At 46.1% G+C, this 21,245-nt stretch overlaps 1 protein-coding gene across 1 annotated transcript; it reads left to right on the top strand.

The window, feature by feature from the left end:
* Positions 1-41: 41 nt before the first annotated feature.
* Positions 42-18,162, top strand: LOC127028156 (zinc finger protein 462-like; the record flags this gene model as incomplete). The annotated part of the gene is made up of 5 exons (XM_050913931.1): positions 42-261; positions 759-6,220; positions 7,763-7,927; positions 10,372-10,643; positions 18,044-18,162. Coding segments are annotated over exons 1-5 (6,238 nt in total), but the record flags the coding sequence as incomplete, so codon positions are not given.
* Between the last annotated feature and the right edge of the window lie 3,083 nt (positions 18,163-21,245).

The raw sequence follows: 21,245 nt of genomic DNA, 5'->3' as shown, positions 1-21,245 counted from the left end.
TTCTTGCAGAATTTTCTAATGCAAAAGGTCATTCCTGAACCATGGAGGTGCTGCAGTGTGATGGCTGTGATTTCCGAGCTCCATCCTATGAAGACCTAAAAGCTCACATTCAGGATGTTCATACTGCTTTTCTGCAGCCAACAGATGTCTCTGAGGAAAACCCTAGCCAGCCGAGGTCTGGCTCCATGAATGCTAGCAACCAGACTGAGATTGAATTTTCTTCTGTAAAGGATGAATTTACAATTGCAGATGAAATAGCAGGTAAACCTCAACCCTAAGCCCCTATCTCACATGTGACTTATTTCAGTGCATTTTAATTGGTATGTTTCAGTGTGATTTTTAAAAACTGTTATCTTTATCACTATGGTAGTGAAGTGGATGATGTTTAGTTACAGCCATATTTTTTCTGTAAATGCAAACATGTGTGGATTTGTCATCTTGCTATTTTTCACATGCTTCTTCATATTGCTTCTTTTCCTTGCTTTACACCACCATGAGCTCTAGAAGAATTTTGAACTTTATTAGTGTACCTTTTTATTTCAAGAAGCTTATTTTGGAAATTGTCTATTCCAAATTATGTACCATCTGTTAGTTTTCTGACCATTCTCGTATGTACAGGTCTAATCATAAATAAGTGAGAGAATCCTGGTGTGATTAACGTGTTCAAGATGTGTATGTATTCATATGCGTACAGGGTAGATGGGGGGAACTGTCTAATTTTACTTATTTACATATTTACTTTTTAATTCTTATTTTAGGGCAAAATACAACAACTCAGATGGGGACTGGAAGTTATTATAGCCAGAGCCAAAGTTTTTATGGTCAACATATGGCTCCAAATCCTAAACCAACCAACAAGTTTTTCCAGTGCAAATTCTGTGTGCGTTACTTCCGATCTAAAAACCTCCTCATAGAGCACACTCGCAAAGTTCATGGAGCACAAGTTGGGGGGAGCTCAGTAGGGTCACACACTGCTGGATCCTTAAATTACAACATCATGATGCACGAGGGGTTTGGCAAAGTTTTCTCTTGCCAGTTCTGCACCTACAAATCACCAAGACGTGCAAGGATTATTAAGCACCAGAAAATGTATCACAAAAACAATCTGAAGGAGAGTTTAACTCCTACTGCTACCTCTGCTGTATCTGAATTGACATCTGCCTCTGTGCCAGTGCAAGAACCCTGCAAGGAATTGCCTGCAGAGGTGGTAGAACGGAGCATTTTGGAGTCCATGGTCAAGCCTCTAACAAAGTCCAGAGGCAATTTTTGCTGTGAATGGTGCAGTTACCAGACACCTCGAAGGGAGCGCTGGTGTGACCATATGATGAAGAAGCACCGCAACATGGTAAAAATACTGTCAAGTTTGAGGCAGGAACAAGACAGAACCAGTGCGCCTGATGTGCAGAGTAAGAGTGCCCAGAATGCCTCCCCAAACTCTAATTATATCTCTATGAATATGACAGGACGTGATATGTTGAATGCTGATGTCTCAAACTTCAGAAGCTCTACGGGCAATTCCCTTATCAGGCCCAACTCTTCTATATCCTCTAAGTTTTCTTCTGTGTCTTATCCTCAAATGAAGTCTAAATTACCTCACAACTCAGGCATAGTTAATTTGTCTGACAGATCCTGCTATGGAGTTGCTGACATGACAAATTCTTCTGCTGACTTGGAAACAAATAGCATGCTAAATGATTCCAGCTCAGATGAAGAGCTAAATGAAGTGGACAGCGAGAATGGCTTGAACTCTGTGGACCACCAGACTTCAGGAATATCTGCAGAGCAACTGATGGGATCTGATGGCAACAAGCTGTTGGAAACGAAAGGGATTCCCTTTAGAAGATACATGAACAGGTTCCAATGTCCTTTTTGCCCTTTCCTCACAATGCACCGCCGAAGCATCTCCCGTCACATTGAGAATATCCACCTGTCTGGGAAGACAACTGTATACAAATGCGATGAATGCCCTTTCACCTGTAAGAGTTCGTTAAAGCTTGGAGCTCATAGGCAATGTCATGCAGGTACAACATCAGACTGGGACACTGTGAATTCTCAGAGTGAAAACATTGTCTCCTCTCTGAATGACAACACAGTTTCTTATGAAAGTGGAAATATAAACGGAAGGAAGCCAACTGGGATGACAGAAACAGCGCAGCAGCAACAGCAGCAGTTGCCTCAACCCCATTCACAGCATCCTTATAAGTGCACAATGTGTAACTATTCTACCACTACTTTGAAAGGCCTCAGAGTTCATCAGCAGCACAAGCACTCATTTTGTGACAACTTACCAAAATATGATGGACTGCCATCCAACATGCCACAAGAGAGCGAGGCAGATGCTCTCACCTCTGTCAGCACAGTGAAGAAAAGCCAGACCTCAATTCTTGGTCTCTCATCTAAAAATAACTTTGTTGCTAAGGTCGCTCGGAAGGTGTCAAGTGACTGCCCTTTGGATCTCTCACCAGTGAAGAAAAGAACTAGAATTGATGAAATAGCAAGCAACCTGCAGAGCAAAATAAACCAAAACAAACAGCAAGAAGATGCTGTGATTAATGTAGAGGATGATGAGGAAGAGGAGGAAGACGAGGTGGAGATAGAAGTGGAATTAGACAGAGAAGAAGAACAAACAGAACCAATGGTGGAGGTTTCTAGTTCTTATGCACCTCAGCAAATGTGGGGGAGAGAGACTAATGATTCCCAGAAGGATGCAAACTTCAGAAACATGCATCATGATTATAATTCCATCAATGGAGCAGAGATCGAGCTCACTTTATCTGAAGATGAGGAAGATTATTTTTCTTCCATTAACATGAAAGATCAACAGAGCCCTAATGCCTCTGTTCTGGGAAGCCAGCCAAATATGTATGGCCCTGATCAGAACACCGAAAATGTGGAAATTAATGACTCTGGCAGGCTTTACTATTGTAAACACTGTGATTTTAGCAACAAATCTGCCAGGAGTGTTAGCACCCACTACCAACGGATGCACCCCTACATAAAATTCAGCTTTAGGTATATCTTGGATCCCAATGATCACAGTGCAGTATACAGATGCCTTGAGTGTTATATTGACTATACGAACTTTGAAGACCTGCAGCAACACTATGGAGAGCATCACCCTGAAGCTATGAATGTATTGAACTCCGATCACTCTGATTTGATCTACCGCTGTCGCTTCTGTTCTTACACTAGCCCAAATGTTAGAAGCCTGATGCCGCATTACCAAAGAATGCATCCAACAGTGAAAATTAACAATGCAATGATATTTTCAAGCTATGTTGTTGAGCAGCAAGAGGGGCTAAACACAGAGTCTCAGACACTGAGAGAGATCTTGAATTCTGCTCCAAAAACTATAGCAACCTCCACCCCCGTGGCTCATGGGACTGCTGTGCCAGCAAGTTTTAACAAAAGTGCCACAAAGAGTTTTAGTCCTGAATGTGAAAATCAGAAGGCACCTTCGGTCAATTCTGTGGTTGTTTATGACTGTGATGTGTGCTCATTTGCAAGCCCTAACATGCATTCAGTTCTGGTGCATTACCAGAAAAAACACCCTGAAGAAAAAGCATCATATTTCAGAATTCAGAAGACCATGCATATAGCTTCTGTTGATAGGGGCTCTGCCCTGGCTCAAATGTCTTTTGAGATGGGGGTGTCTGCCTCCTCAAAACTGTCCAACTTGGCTTCTCAACCTCTACCTCCCCCACCACTGCCCCCAGACCTTGCTCCTGAACTCTACTATTGCAAACACTGTTCATACAGCAACCGTTCAGTTGTGGGAGTGCTTGTCCACTACCAGAAAAGGCATCCGGAAATAAAGGTCACTGCCAAGTACATCAGACAGGCACCCCCTACTGCGGCAATGATGAAGGCTGGTGAGCTGCCACCTGGGATTCAGAAACTGCCAGTGTCAGTGCAGCAGTTGAGCCGGGGCAGTTCTGAGAGCTCTGTGAATCCCCTTGAGAACGAAATGTTCTTCTGCCAGCACTGCGATTATGGAAACCGGACCGTGAAAGGTGTGCTTATTCATTATCAAAAGAAGCATCGTGATTTCAAAGCCAACGCAGATGTGATTAGGCAGCATACAGCCACCGTTAGAAGCCTTTGTGATCATAACCAGAAGAAATCATCTGGCAGCCTGCCTGCTCACACCTCCAGCACTGAACAGGACAAGACAAAGCTGAGAGCCCTCAAATGCAGGCAGTGTAGCTACACATCACCTTACTTCTATGCGTTGAGAAAGCATATTAAGAAAGACCACCCGAATCTGAAGGCCACGGTCATGTCCATTCTGAGATGGGCATTTTTGGATGGCTTGATAGAAGCTGGTTATCACTGTGAATGGTGCATTTATTCACATACAGAACCGAGTGGTTTGCTTGTGCATTACCAAAGGAGACATCCTGAACATTATGTTGACTATACATATATGGCAACTAAACTCTGGGCAGGTCCGGATCCTTCCCCTCCTACCCTAGTGATGCCAACAGAGGCAAAGACCTATAAATGCAGAGACTGCATTTTTGAAGCATCTTCCATTTGGGATATTACTAATCACTACCAGGCTTTTCACCCTTGGGCTATGAATGGGGATGAATCTGTGTTGTTAGATATCATTAAGGAGAAAGATGCTGCTGAGAAAATTGGCATGCAGCTTGATGAAGTTAGGGCCAGGATTAATTCTGAAAACCAGGTAACATCACAGATGGACCAGGATGTGGAGGACTCCAGCCTTTCCCAGGAAAAAACTATTCAGCTGGCTTCTGCAAACCCTGCCATCTCCTCCACTCCATATCAGTGTACAGTTTGCCAGTCTGAGTACAATAACTTGCATGGCCTCCTGACACATTACGGTAAAAAGCATCCTGGCATGAAAGTGAAAGCTGCTGACTTTGCACAGGACATAGACATTAACCCAGGGGCTGTGTACAAGTGCAGACATTGCCCATACATTAACACACGCATTCATGGTGTCCTCACACATTATCAGAAACGGCACCCATCAGTAAAGGTCACTGCTGAAGACTTTGCGCATGATGTGGAACAGTCGAATGACATCGCCCAGAATGACATAGAAGAGACGAGTAGGATTTTCAAGCAAGGCTATGGTGCATACCGGTGCAAACTATGCCCTTACACCCATGGCACACTGGAGAAGCTCAAAATTCACTATGAGAAATACCATAATCAGCCTGAATTTGATGTTTTTGCTCAGTCACCACCAAAGGTGTCTGCCTCAGTGGAGCCAGACATGGTAACTGAAATCAAGGCCTCCCCAGAAATTGCTGCTGATGGTGTTGGAGAAGTCTCTATCTCAGCATCTCATTTCTCCAGTTCTCAATTAGTGTCTCACACAGTGTTCCGGTGTCAGCTCTGCAAATACTTCTGTTCTACCCGGAAGGGGATAGCCAGGCACTACCGCATCAAACATAATAATGTTCGGGCACAACCAGAAGGCAAGAACAACCTCTTCAAGTGTGCTTTGTGTTCCTACACCAACCCTATCCGCAAAGGGCTTGCAGCACACTACCAGAAAAGGCATGACATCGATGCTTACTACACTCATTGTTTAGCAGCCTCCAGGACAGTAAGTGACAAACCCAATAAAGTGATCATTCCATCTCCTCCTAAAGATGATACTCCTCAGTTAAGTGAGGAGCTGAGGAGGGCTGTGGAAAAGAAGAAATGCTCGCTTTGTTCCTTTCAGTCTTTTAGCAAAAAAGGTATTGTGTCCCACTACATGAAGCGTCACCCTGGTGTTTTCCCTAAGAAGCAGCATGCAAGCAAGCTGGGGGGTTACTTCACTGCTGTGTATGCTGATGAACATGAAAAGTCAACTCCAGCTGAGGAAAGGAATGACTTTGAAAAGCCTGAGGTGGAGAGCAAGGCTCAGGAAACTGAGTGGCTTCCCTTCAGATGCATAAAATGTTTCAAGCTATCCTTCAGCACAGCAGAGCTGCTGTGCATGCATTACACTGATCACCACAGCAAGGATTTGAAGAGAGACTTTACCATACTGGGAAGTGGCACCCGCTCTCATAATGCTGTCTACCAGTGCAAGCACTGTGATACTAAATTGCATAGCACGGCAGAGCTGACCTCACACTTGAATAGTCACAATGAGGAATTCCAGAAGCGTGCCAAACGTCAGGAGAGGAGGAAACAGCTTTTGAGCAAGCAGAAGTATGCAGATGGTGCTTTTACAGATTTCAAACAAGAGAGGGTAAGGATCTGTGTGTCTGGTCTCCTCCTCTGCTTCCTCTCCCCAGGGAGAAAAACAAACCAAAAGCTGTTCTATACCTCAAGAGGCTCCTTATTACTAATACCCACTTGCATATTCTCTTTGACAGCCAAATGAACGCAGGTTAATGAGCGACTCAGCGTGTCAATGAGCTCTCTAAGTTGGTTACATATTCTACTTTAATTTCCTTCATTCTCCACCTATTCCTAGGCTTCATGGGAAGCTCTGCTCCTTCCAACTGTTTCCTTCAGGATTTTCCCTATCTTTCTTCCTTCCTCCCACCCTTATGGATGGCTGTCTGTATCTGACAGTTATTTATTCTTCTATTGCAAGGCTGCTGTTTGCTTTCTCATAGATTCTTTAGCAAATGTCCCATTCTACTGCTCATCAATGTACCTTGAAATAACACACCAATTTCCTTCTCAAGCTTATCTATTTCAGTACATTTTCCGATAAAGAACCTGATGTTTATGTGCATCTATCCAATAACTTCAAGCTTTGGGCAAGTGTTCCTTTGAACAGAAGACCAAATTCTGCTACTCTTTTCTGTACCCTTCTCCCCATCTGGAGTAACTCTACTTGCTGTAGAAAAGCATACAATTGGGCGGGAGGGAACTGTGAAAGAGTGGCTTGGTCTTGTAAGTTAAAAATGAACAGTCTTATAGGGGACTACTGTTATGCAGAAACTCAAGGTTTTTCCTGTGCACGTCCTGTCCACCTATTTTGAGGGCTTTATAATAGAAGTCAGCACAAATTGAGGTTGAAGTTTTGCACAATAGCATGTTGTAGTGGGTTGACCTTGGCTGGATGCCAGGTGCCCACCAAGCTGCTCTATCACTCCCCCTCCTCAGCAGGACAGGGGGGAAGAAAATAAGATGGAAAAAAAATTGTGGGTCAAGATAAAGGCAGTTTAATAAAGCAAAAGCAAAGGCCACACGTGGAAGCAAAGGAAAACAAAAGATTTATTCTCTACTTCCCATCAGCAGGTGATGTCCAGCCACTTCCCGGGAAGTAGGGCTTCAGTATGCGTAGCAATTGCTCCGGAAGACAAACATCATAATAACGAATTCCCCCCCCCCCCCCCCCCCCCCCCTTTCTCTTAGCTTTTATTGCTGAGCACGATGTCATATGGTATGGAATATCCCTTTGGTCAATTTGGGTCAACTGTCCTGGCTATGTCCCCTCCCAAGATCTTACCCACCCCCAGCCTACTGGCCTTTGGAAGTGAGGGGGGGGAATGTTGGAGAGACAGCCTTGATGCTGTGGGAGCACTGCTCAGCAGTAGCCAAAACAGTGGTGTGTTATCAACACCTTTCTAGCTACCAATACAAAGCACAGCACTATGAGGGCTGCTATGGGGAAAATTAACTCCATCTCAGCCAGACCCAATACACATGTGTACACTAAATGCAATTTTCCTTAAGGTGCAAAATCTGCTCTGGGTATATTCCTAAAAGTGAGATATCAGAAGCATGTTTCAGTATTACATTAGTATAACTGATTAATACTCATGTGCTTCAATAGGCTTTTGGACACTTGGAAGATGCTTCAAAACTTAAGGAGAGGAAAGTAGTTGGCTACAAATGTAAATTTTGTGTGGAAGTTCATCCAACGCTTCGAGCCATCTGTAATCATCTCCGTAAGCATGTCCAGTATGGGAATGTTTCTTCTGTGTCAGCTACAGTAAAGGTGAGAATTCTGTGAACTGACAGCATTTTTTGTTTGATATTAAGGCCTAACTGAAAGCCCGTAGAGGGCTCCCATGGAGTCAAATGGGTTTTGGATTGGATATTCTGAACAGTTAAGCATGACATTCTAATCTAATTCTTCAGGTTTCTGCAGCACATTTTGTTTAAGATGTTTTGACTTTCTTCTGCTCTTCATCTGGGGCACAAAAACTATTTGATTCTCATTTCTTATTTGCCACAAAGGAGTTGATATCACGGATGACTGAAAGACTTGATTTATGAGCAGGAGCTTCTCCCTCAGCTGTTCTGGGCTACTTTTCTGCTTTCTTAGACCCTTAAAGTGCGGACCCATATGCAAAAGTGAAATTATAGTGCTGCAAACACATATTCAAATAGCCAGCTGAGCCAGGGGTCCAATTCAAGTGGTTAATTGTAAATGTGCTGCTGTTTCCTCCCTATGCAAGTGGAGACCACCTAGAATGTCTCTGAGGACAGGCTGTGCTCCACAGCCAGCTTTACAGGATATCAGCAGGGGGAGTTCAGGTGCGGTAAGGTTGCAGGAACTGGTTATGCAGTTCTCCTCCTTTTCTTGCTGCAGTGAGTACTTGGCAAAATCTCATTCTGCAGTCCTCAGAATGTGACCTGAAGCGTGCCTATTTAATGACATCAACTGTTGTGGCGGGTTGACCCTGGCTGGATGCCAGGTGCCCACCAAAGCCTCTCTATCACTCCCCCTCCTCAACTGGACAGGGGAGAGAAAATATGACGAAAGGCTCGTGGGTTGAGATAAGGACAGGGAGATCACTCACCAATTAACATCACAGGCAAAACAGACTCGACTTGGGGAAAAAATTAATTTAATTTATTACTAGTCAAATCAGAGCAGGATAATGAGAAATAAAACCAAATCTTAAAAACACCTTCCCCCCACCCCTCCCTTCTTCCCGGGCTTAACTTTACTCCCAAATTTTCTACCTCCTCCCCCCAAGCAGCACAGGGGGATGGGGAATGGGGGTGCGTTCAGTTCATCACATGTTGTTTCTGCTGCTCCTTCCTCCTCAGGGGGAGGACTCCTCACACTCTTCCCCTGCTCCAGCGTGGGGTCCCTCCCACGGGAGACAGTCCTCCACGAACTTCTCCAACGTGAGTCCTTCCCACGGGCTGCAGTTCTTCATGAACTGCTCCGGCGTGGGTCCCTTCCATGGGGTGCAGTCCTTCAGGAACAGACTGCTCCAGCGTGGGTCCCCTGCAGGGTCACAAGTCCTGCCAGCAAACCTGCTCCAGCATGGACTCCTCTCTCCACGGGGCCACAGGTCCTGCCAGGAGCCTGCTCCAGCGCGGGCTTCCCACGGGGTCACAGCCTCCTTCGGGCATCCACCCGCTCTGGCGTGGGGTCCTCCACAGGCTGCAGGTGGATATCTGCTCCACCGTGGACCTCCATGGGCTGCAGGGGGACAGCCTGCCTCACCATGATCTTCTCCACAGGCTGCAGGTGGATATCTGCTCCACCGTGGACCTCCATGGGCTGCAGGAGGACAGCCTGCCTCACCATGATCTTCCTCTATGGGCTGCAGGGGAATCTCTGCTCCGGCGCCTGAGGCACCTCCTCCCCCTCCTTCCTCACTGACCTTGGTGTCTGCAGAGTTGTTCCTCACATCTTCTCACTCCTCTCTCTGGCTGCAACTGCTACTCCCCTGTAACTTCTTTTCCCTTTCTTAAATATGTTATCACAGAGGCACTACCACTGTTGCTGATTGGCTCGGCCTTGGCCAGCGGCGGGTCCATCTTGGAGCCGGCTGGCATTGACTTTATCGGACATAGGGGAAGCTTCTGGCATCTTCTCACAGAAGCCACCCCTGTAGCCCCCCCACTACCAAAACCTTGCCACGCAAACCCAATACAACTGTGTGCTGTATAAAGTAGCTGAGTCCTTCAGAGTCTAAATGGTTCTACCTAAGAGCTTTCATTGTCCTTCCACTGACCTTCCTTTAGCTTATCCAATACTACTGACAGAATGGGATGCTTCCCTTCTATCAAATGATTCCTGCTCTTTCCCTGCTTCCCAAGTAAAGTTTATGTGGGGTCAATACCATCTTTTGAGCAAGTAGATACTAAACAGCAGGGAACAAAAACTAAAATCCAAGACCCAAAAAACATGATATAAATATACTTTTCAGTTTTAATGTTGCTGCAAAATGCGTGCTATGCTAATTAACACTTAGGAAAGGGACCAAGAGATGGATTGTTTGTTTTTTAATGTATATACATATATATAATTAAAGACTAGGCTCTCTTTATACAGAAAGTCATTAGTATAGTATGGTAGGAATACCTTTAGAAAGTGAATGCAGTGGGAAACCTAGATATTAAAATTAATACATAGGAGAGACTGAGGGGCAGAAGGGAGAGAGAATTGATGGCTTTGGGGGGGTATGTGTTTTTTAGCAGGAAGCTGAAGATTCTTCAAGCACAACTTTGGAGGGTTTTGAGGGAGCCAAAGACCCTGGCACTGTGGAATTTACAGAAGCTGAATCTGGAGCATCCTTGGAAGATGAAACCAGGCCTGGGGGCTACCACTGCAGCCAGTGTGACCGGGTTTTGATGTCTATGCAGGGTCTGCGATCTCATGAGAGGAGTCACTTGGCTCTGGCCATGTTTACCCGGGAAGACAAGTACAGCTGCCAGTATTGCTCCTTTGTCTCTGCTTTCAGGCACAAGTAAGTTATGGTTTGTTTTCAACAGAAGCACAGACTAGCATGACTTTTTTATGTTGGTTGACATTGAAGGAGAGCACACTCCTTGATTTCAAGCCGCATTTTTCTCTTTCTCAGGATTTAGGTATTTTCTATGCCCCCAAACTTTTTGCCATTGCCCGTGACTATAAAAAGTCCCATTTTTATATTTTCTTGAATTCAAGTTATCTTTTTGTTGTGTGTAGGGGAAATGCATACCAAGCAAAAGATGCCCACCACTTATGCAGTCCTGTCAAATGCATGAAATTAAAAAAGCCATAAAGAGGAAAAAGTATTTTTCACTAGCCTTTCACGTAACTACCTTATTTTTAAATAATACTATGACTCTTATTTGATTGAGAGAGATTTCATTTCTAGTGTTGAACAGTTATCACAAACCAATCTTAAAGTTAAATTTTTTTTTCTTGTGTTATGCAATTTCAGTGTGTGAACATAGTCTTCACATCAGTGTGGTATACTTGAAATGGGTTGAGGAAATCACCCCTTATCTGATGTGACCCATGAAAAATGCACGGTCATGATAAATAATAAAGTTCCTCATGACATTTCTTTGCCTACAGCTAGGAAGCTTTAGAATTCTTTTAATCATATCTATTCATGGCTTGCCACAAAGAAATGAGGTTTATTGGATTTTTTTTTTTTTTTTTTACTGGCATCCTAGACTGACAAACACATGTACATGTTTTCTGTAGCTTCTGGTGGAGAACTGTCCCGTCCCCCCATCCCGTGTCTATCCCCCTTCCCCCCAAAGAAGAGAGATCCAGGTGCTTGTTTAACATAGGCATTGATAGCACTGTTAGTGACACCCTTAAATTGGGTGAAGTTGTTACTGTTCTGTAATTAAAAGTATGTGGGAAAGAAAGCATGATATAAGAAATATTTATAAACCCTTGTGTTAGAAAAGCAGCATTTCTGTCAGTATCACAGCATGGTTCCTATGTGGATGAGCAGCAGGGGATAATAGTCCAAGGGCTGGGCAGGCCTTGGCAGTCTCTCATTAACATCCTAGATCTGAGCTCCTGGCAAGCAGCAAACCTCCCTGTACAGCAGGTCAGGTTGGCATCTCCCCTGCAGAAGGGAGTCTCCCACTACTATCACTCACCACTTCCCTCTGGTGCTGTTGCATGGTTCAGGTGCAGCCAGCTCTGATGCTTCATTGGACAGAGCTCCCAGCCCATCATCTGCAACCAGATGCAGAACTGTAGAACCTCTTCTATAGTTGTAGATCTGCTGGTGAAGTAGGAGCCGTCCTCCCAGTGCCAGATGTCACAAGCTTCCAGCCTTTGCCATCTTGGTAGTCTCCATTTCCCAACCTGATAAACACAGACACTGGCTGCCCCTCCTTCAGTAAAACTGGGAGTTTGGGCTCTTGTCTCTGTAGGATCTCTGAGAAGATCCTGTTAATCTTTTTCTTGTTATCTCTGATGCTGTGCAGTTGTCTGACCTCCTGCAGCTCCTTTAACCTGGTAACACAGCTCCTCAACCAGCGCATGCCTCCTGTAGGCAAGGAGCCAGTTTTCCTCTGCCCCATCCTCAGTGAGAAGCCTCAGACATTCCCTGTAGCCCCAGACATAGAATAGAATGGAATAGAATAGTTCAGTTGGAAGGGACCTACAACGATCATCTAGTCCAACTGCCTGACCACTTCAGGGATGACCAAAAGTTAAAGCATGTTATTAAGGGCATTGTCCAAATGCCTCTTAAGCACTGACAGGATTGGGGCATCGACCACCTCTCTAGGAAGCCTGTTCCAGTGTTTGACCACCCTCTCGGTAAAGAAATGCTTCCTAATGTCAAGTCTGAACCTCCTCTGGCGCAGCTTTGAACCATTCCCACGCGTCCTATCACTGGACCCCAGGGAGAAGAGATCAGCACCTCCCTCTCCACTTCCCCTCCTCAGGAAGCTGTAGAGAGCAATGAGGTCGCCCCTCAGCCTCCTTTTCTCCAAACTAGACAAACCCAGAGTCCTTAGCTGCTCCTCATGGGACATGCCTTCCAGCCCTGTCACCAGCTTTGTTGCCCTCCTCTGGATGCATTCAAGGACCTTCACATCCCTTTTAGATTGTAGGGCCCAGAACTGCACACAGTACTCGAGGTGAGGCCGCACCAACGCTGAATACAGCAGGATCATCACCTCTTTTGACTGGCTGGTTATACTGTGTTTGATGCACCCCAGGATGTGGTTTGCCCTCTTGGCTGGCAGGGCACGCTGCTGACTCCTATTGAGCCTGCTGTCGACCAGCACCCCCAGATCCCTTTCTGCAGGGCTGCTCTCCAGCCACTCCTCTCCCAGTCTATACTTGTGTCTGGCGTTACTTCGTCCTAGGTGCAGAATCTGGCATTTCGACTTGTTAAATTTCATCCCATTAATCATAGCCCAATGCTCCAATCTGTCCAGATTCCTCTGCAAGGCCTCTTGTCCCTCAAGAGAGTCAACAGCACCTCCCAGTTTGGTATCATCAGCAAACTTGCTAATGGTGCATTCAACTCCTGCATCCAGATCACTGATAATAATATTGATCAGAACTGGCCCTAGAATTGAACCCTGAGGAACGCCGCTGGTGACTGGTCGCCAGCCAGATGTAGCCCCATTCACTACAACCCTTTGAGCCCTGCCCTTCAGCCAGTTCTTCACCCAGTGCACTGTGAACCTGCTCATCTCACAGTTGGACAACCTGTCCAGAAGGATGCTGTGAGGGACAGTATCAAAAGCCTTACTAAAATCCAGAAAAACTACATCCACTGCCTTCCCTTCATCCACTAGGCGGGTGACCTTATCGTAGAAGGAGATCAAATTAGTTAGACAGGACTTTCCCTTTGTGAACCCATGTTGACTGTGCCTGATGACTGCATTGTTCTTTAAATGCCTTTCAATAGTACCCAGTATAATCTTTTCCATAATTTTTCCAGGAACTGAGGTTAGACTAACAGGTCTGTAGTTCCCTGGGTCTTCCCTCATTCCCTTCTTGTAGATTGGATTAACATTGGCTAGCTTCCAGTCAGCAGGGACCTCCCCAGACTCCCAAGACCTTTGGAAGATGATCGAGAGGGGTCCTGCCATAACATCCGCTAGCTCCTTCAGTACTCTGGGATGAATCCCATCAGGCCCCATGGACTTGTGAACATTCAGCTGATACAGCTGGTCCCTTACAATTTCAGTGTCCACAAATGGAAAGTCACTGTTCCCACACTCATGGTCCTCCGACTCAGGGGACCAGGCAGCCCAAGGTCTATCATTGATATTAAAGACTGAGGCAAAAAACACATTGAACACCTCCAATTTTTCTTCATCCCTATTAGTCAGGTGACCATCTTCAACAAGTATCAGTCCAATGTTTTCTTTAGACCTCCTCTTGCTATTAACATACTTAAAAAAGCCCTTCTTGTTATCTGAAACAACACTGGCCAGTTTCAACTCTAGTTGAGCTTTGGCCTTTCGTGTCTTCTCCCTGCATATGCGAACTGCAACTCTGTAATCTTCCTGCGAAGCCTGACCTCGCTTCCAGAGATCATACAGTTTCTTTTTCCTCTTGAGCTCCACGAGGAGTTCCCTGTTCAGCCAAGATGGTCTTCTGCCCCACTTGCTTGACTTGTGACACAGTGGAATTGCCTGCTCCTGTGCTTCTAAAAGGTGGTTCTTCAAAACTGACCAGCACTCGTGGACTCCTAAGCCCTCAAAAGCAGATTCCCAGAGTACTCTGCTAAATAGCTCCCTGAATAGCTTAAAGTTTGCTCTCCTGAAGTCCAGGGTAGCAACTCTGCTGACCTTTTTTCTCATTACCCTGAAAGTTTTAAACTCAACCATTTCATGATCACTGTGGCCAAGACAGCCACCTACCATCACATCCCCCATGAGTCCTTCTCTATTCACAAATAGCAAGTCTAGGAGGGCACCTTTCCTAGTTGGCTCACAGAGTACTTGTGACAAGAAGTTATCATCTTCTACAAACTTCAGGAATTTCCAAGACCTGCTCATCACAGCAGTATGATATTCCCGGTTGATGTCTGGGAAGTTGAAATGTCCCATAAGGACCAGGGCTACCGATCCAGAGATTTCTCCTAATTGCCTATAGGATAACCCATCAGTGCTTACATCCTGGCTGGGCAATCAGTAGTAGACACCCACTACGACATCTCCTTTGTTTTCCATCCCCCTAATCCTCACCCAGAGGCTCTCAACCACATCATCCCTAACTGTAAGGTCTGTACAGTCAAACCTCTCCCTTACATATAGTGCGACACCTCCACCTCACGCCTGCCCTGCCTATCCCTCCTGAACAGCCTGTAGCCCTCCATCCCAGCACTCCAATCGTGGGACTCATTCCACCAAGCCTCGCTAATACCAATGATATAGTTCTGGGAACTGATCAACACTTCTAGTTCATCCTATTTGTTTCTCATACTGCGTGCGTTGGTGTACAAGCATTTCAGATGTGCTCCTAAACCCTCAGTGCTCCCTGGAGCAGCATAAATGCTCCTGTTAGCATTGCCACCCTCAGGCGATGCCATGCCATCCCTTGGCTTACCTTCAGCTCTCCTGATGGTATCCCCTTCCCTCATCAATTCTAGTTTAAAGCCCTCTCAATTGGTCCTGCCAGCTTACGAGCAAAGAAGCGTTTCCCCCATCAGGACAGGTGGATCCCGTCAGGCCCCAGCATACGTTGTGTCTTGCAGATTCTTCCATGGTTATAAAAACCAAAGTTCTGGTGGAGGCACCAGTCCTGGAGCCAGGTATTGATGTCTTGGGCACGCCTGTTTCTTCCATTGACTCTCCCCATTACTGGGAGGATTGAGGAAAACACTACCTGTGCTCCTGAATCTTTTAGCATTCTTCCCAGGGCCCTGAAATCTCTTTTGATTGACCTTGGCCTTCTTGTTGCAATGTCATTAGTACCCACGTGAAAGAGCAGAAGTACGTAATAGTCTGAAGGCTGTACTAAGCTTGTCAGTCATCTGGTTACATCCCTGATTTGGGCCCCAGGGAGGCAGCAAACTTCCCTGAAAAGATGATCCAGTCTGCAAATGGGTGCCTCCATTCCGCTCAGGAGAGAGTCACCTATGACCATAACTCGCCGTTGTTTTTTCTCAGCACTGGTCTTAATGCAGGTCTTGATGTGAGGGGTTGGTTGATCTGACCTCAATGAGAGTACTTGCACAGATTCCTCCTCTTCTATCTCATCATGTCCTTCATCTACCATACCCAGAGCCTCATACCTATTCTGTAAAGGTAGCTGAGAGGGTAAGGAGGGGTTCCTCTTACAGCTCCGTGCAGTAACTTGCTTGTAACATGGAAAGCTGCATCCTTCCTCAGGAGCTCTTTGAGTACAAGCTTCTGATGTGCCAGGGATAGTTGTTCCAGTCAGTGCTGAGCTTGAGATATGCATTGTATACATCTTTGGTAATCTGTTTTAGTTTTATACCAGCTCATTTTCTATCATTGTCATGATTTAACCCCTGTCAGCAGCCAAGCACCACGCAGCCGCTCCCTCACTCCTCCCCCCCGTCCCCGTCCCTGCTCCCAGTGGAATGGGGAGGAGAATCGGGAAAGAAGGTAGAACTCGTGGGTTGAGATAAGAACAGTTTAATAACTAAAGTAAAATATAATACTAACAATAATAATGATGAAATATAATAATAATAATAGTAATCAAAAGGAATATAAAAAAAAAAGAAGAGGGAAAAAAAAGGGAAAAAACCCAGTGATGCACAATGCAATTGCTCACCACCCGCTGACTGATGCCCGAGCCGCAATCCGCCCCTGCTGGCCAGCTCCCCCCGTTTATATACTGGGCATGACATTCCATGGTATGGAATACCCCTTTGGCTAGTTGGGGTCAGCTGCCCCAGCTATGCTCCCTCCCAGCTTCTTGCACACCTGCTTGCTGGCAGAGCATGGGAAACTGAAAAGTCCTTGGCTTAAGATAAGCGCTCCTTAGCAACAACTAAAACATCAGAGTGTTATCAACATCATTCTCACACTAAATCTAAAACCCAGCACTGTACCAGCTACTAAGAAGAGAGTTAACTCTTTCCCAGCCAAAACCAGGACTATTTAAAATGTGGGGTTTTTTAATTAAATACTGACCACAAATGTTCAGCCTCTCTTATTTAGGAGATATACTGGTACTCCAGAGAAATGGGGAAAAAATTATCTTACCACAAACTCCCTGTTAGATTTATGATAATATTATGTTTCTGTGAAGTAGCCCTAAAATTGGATATATGGTCTGGTTTTTGGTTTTGCTATCATTAGATCTTTGAATACACAGACTTTGGTGTTAGCACTGGTAAACAGGGATTTTCTTGGCTCAGGCTCTGTCAGTGTGAGACTAAAGATCCTGTGAGACCCTCTGTAGTGTGAGAGGCTGGAGTAGACTCCATTTGATCTAGATCTTGATATTCAGTAGAAAAAAACAGGACAATTTAGATCAATTAATAGGAAATAAAGCTAAAGTATGCCTGGAACTATTAGGATGGTGGTTTGGGGGGATGATAAATAATCCAAACTTGTCCATACCTTCTTGTTGTTTCACTGCTGCGCATAAACAGACTCAGACTACTCTTATATCACAAAGCATTAATGTTCCCAAAGAAGAGGCTGTATTGGAAATGTCTCCATCCTGATCTGAAGCCATGGAGATGGGTGATGAATTCTCCCCCCCTTCGATGTCAGGCTTTCTGTTGCTCTGATTTCCCCTGCAGAAAAATAGCACCTGGTCTTTTTCACCCCTTCTTCTGTTGTTGAGCTTCATGCAGGGTCTCCCAGTCCATTACATCTGAAAATCTGCCACCTTTTACTCCTAGAAGTCATTGACTGTAGACAGCTTGCTGGTACCTTCCCCCCAGAGTAGGCTGTCTAATCTGCTTTTGCTGCTGTAACCAAATGAAGGTTTCTTCAGTAGAGCTAGAAAAATATTTTCCTTTCCTTAGGAGGAGAAAAGTGGGCATATTTTCACAAAAACACTTCACAGAAAAATCCTGTACTAATATTTTTATTGTTCTGTTTGGGGTTTTTCTTGTTTGTTTTTGTTTTTTCCTCAAATAGCCTTTATCCTATAGGTGACTCTCTTGATAGTCTGGATCGGGTATAATTTAATTGATAGTAATTTTGCCCTATTGAGTTTAAGTGGCTTGCATTCTGTGTGATAAAATTGGTCACAGATCTCTTTCTTCCTCAGATTAGATTCTGCCTTGTTCTATAAGCAGACCTGTTGGATATAAAGAACCAACATGAGAAGGATAGCTGAGCCTGGCCTGCTCTTATTTAAAATTTATTTTTGTTACTAGGTTTTTGGCTTGCATCTGAAGGAATAGCTAAATGATTTACTATTTTGTTTCCTTTTTTTTGTCTGTCTTTTGATCAGTCTGGATCGCCATATGCAGACTCATCATGGACACCATAAGCCATTCCGTTGCAAGCTCTGTCCATTCAAGTCCTCTTACAATAGCCGCTTGAAAACCCATATACTCAAAGCTCATGCTGGTAAGTCAATCAGTTCCTTGCTCGTGCTCTCCCTTGTCCTCTCTTGATCTCTTTCTCTTGCTGTCAGGCACACATACTTGCTCTTGTGTGCTCCCTCTTGCTCAACCTCACACACAGTCATGCTCATTCTCTCTCTCTCCCTTGTGGGCAGTCACACGTGCCCTCCACACTCTCTTGCGTGGTCACAAGCTCTTCTTGTGCAGTTGTGCACTCTCCCTCTCTCACGTGTGGTCACGTGCTTCCTCTCACTTTTGTGTGTCCCCTCTCAATCAACCTTGTGCGTGGTTGCACTCGCTCTCCTGCTTTCCCTCTCTCCCTCACATGCAGTCATGCTTGCTCTCCCTCTCTATCTAGGTTGTGATCTCCCTCTCTCACATGTGGTCCTGTGTGGTCTCTGTCTGTCATGTGTTATCCTTCTCTCTTGCTTGCTCACTCTCATGATTGTGCTTGCTGTCCCTCTTCATGTGCAGCTGTGCTCTCATGAGCTGCTTCTTGCTTGCTTCCTCTTACTCTCACAGTCACGTGCTCCCTGTTGCTCAACCTTGTGCATGGTCATGCTCACTCTCCCTTTCTAGGTTGTGCATGCTGTTCCTCTCTTGGGTGTGATGGCACATGCTCTCCCTCACTCGGTCACAAATCCTTTATGTCTGTGGCTCCCTCTCTCACAGACGTGTGCTCTCTCACAGACCATTGCATGCTCTCCCTTGCACACAGTCATGTTTGCTCTCCCTCTCTGGGTCACATTCTCCCTGTATCTCATGTGTGGCTGTGTATGCTCCCATCCTCTCTCTCTGTCGCACTCTCTCGGGGGACATGCTTGTTCTCCCTCTCTGTTGCTCCCTTCTGCGCTCCCTTGCACCTGGTCACCTGCTCTACATTTCTCTCCAAGTAGAGTTAGGTTTCTCTTGCTTGTGGTTTCTTCCTCTCACGTGTTCCCTCTAGCGATCATGTGTCTGCTGTTGCTAGCTTTCCCTTCCTCTCTTGGTTAAGGTCTTGTGCTCTCTTTCTTGGTCATGCGCTCTGTTTCCTGCAGTCACATGCTCTCTATCAGTCACATCTTCTTCCTCTCTCTGTCTCTGGCATGGTCATGCACTCTTTCTCTCTTTGGAACACAGTGTCTCAGTCTGTGTTGGTCTTTCTTCCTGTTGCTCTCAGTCTGGGACTCTGTTGTGGGCACTGGCTCATTCTGTCTTGTGTACGCTGTGTCGTGCTTTCTGGGTCGTGCTCTCGTCCTTGCCCACTCTGGGTCACATGCTCTCTTGCTCTTTCTTTGGGTTCTGCACTCTTGCACGCACATGCTCTCCCTCTCAGTGAGTTGCATCCTTGCTCCCTCTCTCTCTCCCCCCCCCCCCCCGCCCTGGGGCACACATGTGTGCATGTGCTCTCTCTCCCTGGGGCGTGCACACGTGCGTGCTCTCTCCCTGCATTGCATGCTCCTCTCTCGCTGCATTTTGTGCTCCCCAGGTTGCACACTCGCGCTCTCTCTCTGGGTCTTGCATTCTCTCTTTGGGTTGTGCTCTCTTGGTAATTCATGCTCTCTCTGGATTGTACATTTGCTCTGTGGGTTGCGTGCTCTCACACACTCTGGGTCTTGTGCTCGCTCTGCCTTGTGAGAGAGATCTGCTCTCTCAATCTGTGTCGCACATGCTGTCTCTGGGGTGTACGCTCTCTCTGTCTCTTGGTACGCTCTTGGTTGTGCACTCTCTCTGCATTGTGCGCTCCTTTGGGCCCTGCTCCCTTTGGGCACGCACTCTGTCTCCTGGGGTTGTGTGTGCACTCTTGCATGATCTCTCTGGGTTATGTGCTTGTTCTGTGGTGTGGGCCACGTGAGTTCTCTCTGGGATGTGCACATACACTTGCTTTTGGTTGTGCATGTGCATTCTCACTCTAGATCACATGTGCTCTCTCTCTTCCCTGGTCACATGCACGTGCTCTTGCATGCTCTCGGTCTAGACTGCGATCTCTCTCTTGCTCTGGGTTGTGCACGCTCATGCTCGCTCTGTCTGGGTGGCGGGCGCCTGCTCGGTCTATCTGGATCATGTGGGCGCTCACTCATTTTGTCATGCATGCTTTTCTCAGGGTCACACTCTGGGGCACGCGTCCTCTTTCGCTCTCTGGGGCATGCATTCTGTCTTTCTCTGGGTCACATAGAATCATAGAATCGTAGAATAGTTTGGGTTGGAAGGGACCTTTAAAGGTCATCTAGTCCAACCCCCCTGCAATGAGCAGGGACATCTTCAACTAGATCAGGTTGCTCAGAGCCCCGTCCAACCTGACCTTGAATGTTTCCAGGGCTGGGGCATCTACCACCTCTCTGGGCAACCTGTTCCAGTGTTTCACCACCCTCATCGTAAAGAATTTCTTCCTTATATCTAGTCTAAATCTACCCTCTTTTAGTTTAAAACCATTACCCCTTGTCCTATTGCAACAGGCCCTACTAAAAAGTCTGTCCCCCTCTTTCTTAGAAGCCCCCTTTAAATATTGAAAGGCAGCAATAAGGTCTCCCTGGAGCCTTCTCTTCTCCTCCAGGCTGAACAACCCCAACTCTCTCAGCCTTTCCTCATAGGAGAGGTGTTCCATCCCTCTGATCATTTTTGTGGCCCTCCTCTGGACCTGCTCCAACAGGTCCATGTCTTTCCTGTGCTGAGGACTCCAGAGCTGGACACAGTACTCCAGGTGGGGTCTCACCAGAGCAGAGTAGAGGGGGAGAATCACCTCCCTCGACCTGATGGCCACGCTTCTTTTTATGCAGCCCAGGATACGGTTGGCTTTCTGGGTTGCAAGCGCACATTGCTGGATCATGTCCAGCTTTTCATCCACCAGTACCCCCAAGTCCTTCTCCACAGGGCTGCTCTCAATCCCTTCATCCCCCAGCCTGTATTGATACTGGGGGTTGCCCCGACCCAGGTGCAGGACCTTGCACTTGGCCTTGTTGAACCTCATGAGGTTCACATGGGCCCACTTCTTGAGCTTGTCCAGGTCCCTCTGAATGGCATCCTGTCCCTCAGGCATGTCAACCACATCACTCAGCTTGGTGTCATCTGCAAATTTGCTGAGGGTGCACTCGATCCCGCTATGTCATT

This window comes from Gymnogyps californianus, unplaced genomic scaffold, assembly GCF_018139145.2.
Source record: "Gymnogyps californianus isolate 813 unplaced genomic scaffold, ASM1813914v2 HiC_scaffold_229, whole genome shotgun sequence".
NCBI classification, from domain to species: Eukaryota; Metazoa; Chordata; class Aves; order Accipitriformes; family Cathartidae; genus Gymnogyps; species Gymnogyps californianus.
This window is presented reverse-complemented; position numbering and strand designations above follow the sequence as displayed.